General features: G+C 33.8%; 1 protein-coding gene across 1 annotated transcript; it reads left to right on the top strand.

Annotated features, from left to right (window-relative positions):
* Positions 1-2661: 2661 nt before the first annotated feature.
* On the top strand, positions 2662-4606 carry LOC129873598 (myb-related protein 306-like). Its single transcript, XM_055948724.1, has 3 exons — positions 2662-2973; positions 3203-3332; positions 3702-4606. Exons 1-3 carry the CDS (start codon positions 2841-2843, stop codon positions 4345-4347), a joined length of 909 nt encoding a protein of 302 aa, XP_055804699.1. The 5' UTR covers positions 2662-2840; the 3' UTR covers positions 4348-4606.

The raw sequence follows: 4606 nt of genomic DNA, 5'->3' as shown, positions 1-4606 counted from the left end.
CTGATAATCAATGGCGAAATTCAAGAATGGATGGTTCCTCGAATCCTATTTTTCGCAAGCTATTTTGAAACAAAAAAAAAAGTAGTAGTTTTTCATACACAGCTTGCTCATAGTGCAGGTCCCGGCCACTTGTATTCATATTGTATTTGGCCGAAGAAAATAAGACAGATTGGAGTTGGTATCTTCTTGGGCCTCCATAGAGCAAGATCTACTTTTATTATTTGATCATTTGATAATACCTTAGTAGATCATATGGTATAGAAAAAGCTTATAATTTGGATGAGATAGCTAGAAAGATCTCTTTTCCATTTCTAATTATCCAGTTCATATCTTTGTCTATTGTGTTAGAGGACATCAATCTTGAAATACCACTTAATAACACCATCTTAGACCAACCTCCACCGTACTTCCGATGCAACCACTAAAACATTGCTTATTCAGGCCTCTTATATACGTTTACTAAAGACTTCAATGAATTGGCCGAAAGGTACATTTACCTAAGATTCTCATTTTATTCATAAACTCAATAATTTTTCTAATGCTTTCTACAATTCTTTACTTCCTCCACTACATGAAAGTAGTTAACAATGTAACACTAATTTATAATAATAAAAAATCTAACTAGCAATCTAAAAAAAATAATTATTCTTCTTATTATTATGAGTTAAAATTCTATTAGATTTGAATTAAATAGATAACAAATTCAAAACAAATCAATTGGATTATTCTTCAACACCTACTAGTCATTTTATGAAATTTGAATTTGATTCACAAATGACAAGCCCTAATTTAACAACTCCCGGCCCAGACCCCGGAAGTCCGATTGATATTTCTTGCTTTGAATACTTACTTGTGAATGAATGCTAGCAATAATAGCGGGTAGCCTTCCATTAATAAATTTTAAAAGGCACTCACCGTCTGCTTTGATCCTCGATTGGAGGCCCGTCCGGCTGATTAATACGCATATGAATGTCATTGTCCCTTTTTCCTCCATTATGTAATTTTCATGCATTAGATATGAAGTGACTTATTAGATGCATATGCCACTGTTCATGACTCATTTAAATATCTTTAGTGTTACTAACTGTTACTGTAACATCACTTGTGGTAGTAATAACTACATTCTACTTATATAAATTTTATTCTAAAAAGTTAGAAAATTAAGTTTAACATACCCAGTCATATAAAATGGATATGAGAGAGTATTAGATCTTAAGAATTAAAAAACAAAAGGCACCTCTGTGCATTTGCAGGGGAAAGGCCGCACCTAAGAGGGGTGTGATTTAGATAGTCTACCATAACACAAGCATTAGTGACTGCTTCTAAGACTCAAAATCGTAACCTATAAGTCATACGAAGATAATTTACCATTGCTTCAAAACTTTTCATCTATATCAATAGTTAAAAAGTGCTAGGATCAAATGTTTATCACCGTGCAAAAAGTTTTAGCTTATAATAAAGGTTGCAACTTTATTTCTTAACCATTCATGACCGGAGGGTTCCGTGGGTTCACGTGAACCCATGCTCCCCTATCTAGATCATATATAGTAGTGTTATATTTTTAAAAAAATATTTAAATATAGATGTGAGAACCCATGTTTAAAGTATCATATAACGTCATGATGATTGGGTACACCTCTTTAAGTGAGGTTAGAAATTTAAACCTTATATTTATCTTATTTTTTCTCTTTCTAAAGTTTAGTAACACCTCTCCAAGTGGTTATCGGTAACACTTTTGGCGTTTCAATTAATTTTTCTTTTGTTTTTTGTTTTAATCTTTCAAAAACCTTAAGTGTGTCACATTAAATATTATTAATATTTTTTAGCACCATAACAATTTCAGTGTTAAGAACCTAAAAGTCACATGGATCAAATTTTTATCTTTGATTCATCTGTTCTATTAAGAATCTAAAAGTCGAACAAATCAAATTTATAACTTAGATCCATCTTTTCATAATAATACACCATACTTTTGAAATCGTGGATACGCCTCACCCAGTCATGAACATCCCAATTCCATCACTTGGACCTCGCTATACATAGTCTCATCACTCTCATTTCATCACTCTGTATCTACACTGAAAGTTTATTATTTCCATGTTCGTGGCACGACAGAACACAGTGAAGAAAAGTGGGAAACAACTATATATCTTGGTACAGAGTAGGTTAGACTCATTCAAACTACAATGAATTGAAGCTTTTGATAAGTGTTACTGCGGTTTGCTTTATTTGATGAGGCAGTAAAAAGCATACAGAGCCTTAATTAGGATTGCTAATGGCTAGAAATAATGATAGGGTGAACATTGAATGCCCACGCGGTTTCGAGGAGGCAGTGAGAGAAACAGGGCAGCTGACTTTAGGCTGAGGCTCCCATGGGAGGAGTAAATGCTCTTGCTGTCACCTTTTGACTCTTTCACTAACCCTCAGTCCATCCTATGCACTACTCCTTCCCGATCCAATTTACGTGGCATCTTTCGAATTTCAATAGTCGAATGAGCTTTTTTTTTATCACAATCTTTTCTTATGTCTTTTTAAATTATCAATTTTTATGACTTATGGTACATTTTAAATTGTTTCAAATATGTTAATTCATGATAAAAATAAAAAATTTAACTCTCGAAAAGCAGAAGGAGTAATTAATTTGGAGTCAGCGTATTCTCTCTCTCTCTCTCTCTCTGAATTAGCATGTCTTCATCATTTCTTTCTATATATGCCAGATCAAACAACCTTAGCCCCTTAGACCTTTGTCTCTGCTTTTTCCAAGAAGAGAAAAGAGAAAAATTACTAGACTATAAAACACACTACGTACTTTACGAAGAAAGTTGCTCCAAGAAACAGAGATGGGTAGACCACCTTGTTGTGATAAAACAGGTGTGAAGAAAGGACCATGGACTCCTGAAGAAGATATTATGTTGGTCTCTTTTGTTCAAGAACATGGTCCAGGGAATTGGAGGACTGTTCCCAGTCATACAGGTTCCATTCTTTTGTTTCTTGATTTATATCCACAATCTGAGTTTTACGGTTAGATTTCTCGTATGGTCACTCAACAAATAGTTATTATTTCGATTTTCTAAGATATTAACTATTCATAGAGTGACTAAATGAGAAATCAACTCCTGAATTTTATTAAAAGAACTTATAAGTTATGTCGGATGTTTCAAAGTGTAATGAGTTACTAATAAGTGTTTGTTTTCATGTGCAGGGTTGCGTAGATGTAGCAAGAGCTGCAGGCTACGGTGGACTAATTATCTCAGACCAGGAATCAAGAGAGGTAGCTTCACTGATCAAGAAGAGAAGATGATTATCCAGCTTCAGGCTCTTTTAGGCAACAAGTATGTATTCTCTCCTTAATTCCCTTCATTGCCTATCTTAATCCTCCTCGTTTCATTTCATATTACAGTATTTAACAGAACACTGAGTTTAGTTTAAAAGAGAAATACCAATTTTCGTCATATACTAAAAGTAACTTTATGCATCGTAATTTTAAACATGTCATTGACATTTTTATGTGTACAAGATCAGAGTGTCAATAAAGGCTAAATAACCTTCTAATATAGAAATCGGAGGGAATAATACTTTTTATGGGAGCTTAAATTAATACTTAATATGGATCTGAATTGTCACTTGATGTATTATCATAAATAATACATTACCACTGTCCACTAGTCCCCTGTTACTGATTTTCTGTTTCTTTGTAACAGATGGGCTGCCATAGCTTCATATCTCCCGGAGAGAACAGATAACGACATTAAAAATTATTGGAACACTCATTTAAAGAAGAAGCTAAAGAGGCTTGAAGCAAGTGATCTATACTCAAATGATGGAAATTGTTTATCATCTTTAAATTCAACCTCCAGAGGCCAATGGGAAAGGACACTTCAAGCTGATATAAACACAGCCAAACAAGCTTTACAAAATGCCCTGTCACTAGATAAATCAAGCCCGATTCACGACTATACAATTACTGATGTGAAGCCCACAAATATTGGATGTTATCCATACATAAAACAAGAAGTGAAAATGTCTACTACTACTTACGCATCAAGTGCTGAAAACATAGCCAAATTACTCAAACAATGGACCAGAAGTGATTCTACAAACAATTCCGAACAATCAAAGGCTTCGTCAAGTACTCAATTTTCTTGTAATACTACTAATAATAATGTCATGACCGAATATTCGTCTTCATTTGAACCCTCGAATTCAGATCAATTTTCACAGGCTGCGACCCCTGAAGCTGCTGGTAAATTTCATGGTGAAAGCAAAAGAGAAATGGATGATGAAATTCCATTGTCGGTAATGCTGGAGAGTTGGCTGTTTGATGAAACTGACGATTTATTAATTTAGAAGGATTTTTTTTTTTGCTTTTCCATTTTGGGGGTGTTCTATTTTGTTTTTTCTTACTCCCAAATCCCCAATTAGTTAATAGTAGCAGCTAGGGATGGATGTGAAATACTGAAATCCTTATTCTTATTTTTTTGTCTGGTACAATGCTTTTGAACATTAGTGTATATTTTAGCTTTCATAATTAAGCAAAGCGCAAAACTCTACTTTTGTGCTTTGCTTAATTATGAAAGCTACTTATTCTCTAAAGTGTACTGAAATT

Source organism: Solanum dulcamara, chromosome 11 (assembly GCF_947179165.1).
Source record: "Solanum dulcamara chromosome 11, daSolDulc1.2, whole genome shotgun sequence".
In the NCBI taxonomy this organism is placed as follows: domain Eukaryota; kingdom Viridiplantae; phylum Streptophyta; class Magnoliopsida; order Solanales; family Solanaceae; genus Solanum; species Solanum dulcamara.
Note: the sequence above shows the minus strand (reverse complement) of the source record. Positions and strands in the feature narration are given on the sequence as shown.

Coding starts and splice junctions, on each gene's coding strand:
- LOC129873598 (XM_055948724.1), top strand. CDS start 2,841: ATGGGTAGACCACCTTGTTGTGATAAAACAGGTGTGAAGAAAGGACCA. Junction 2,974..3,202: donor GACTGTTCCCAGTCATACAG/GTTCCATTCTTT, acceptor TTTCATGTGCAG/GGTTGCGTAGATGTAGCAAG. Junction 3,333..3,701: donor CAGGCTCTTTTAGGCAACAA/GTATGTATTCTC, acceptor TCTTTGTAACAG/ATGGGCTGCCATAGCTTCAT.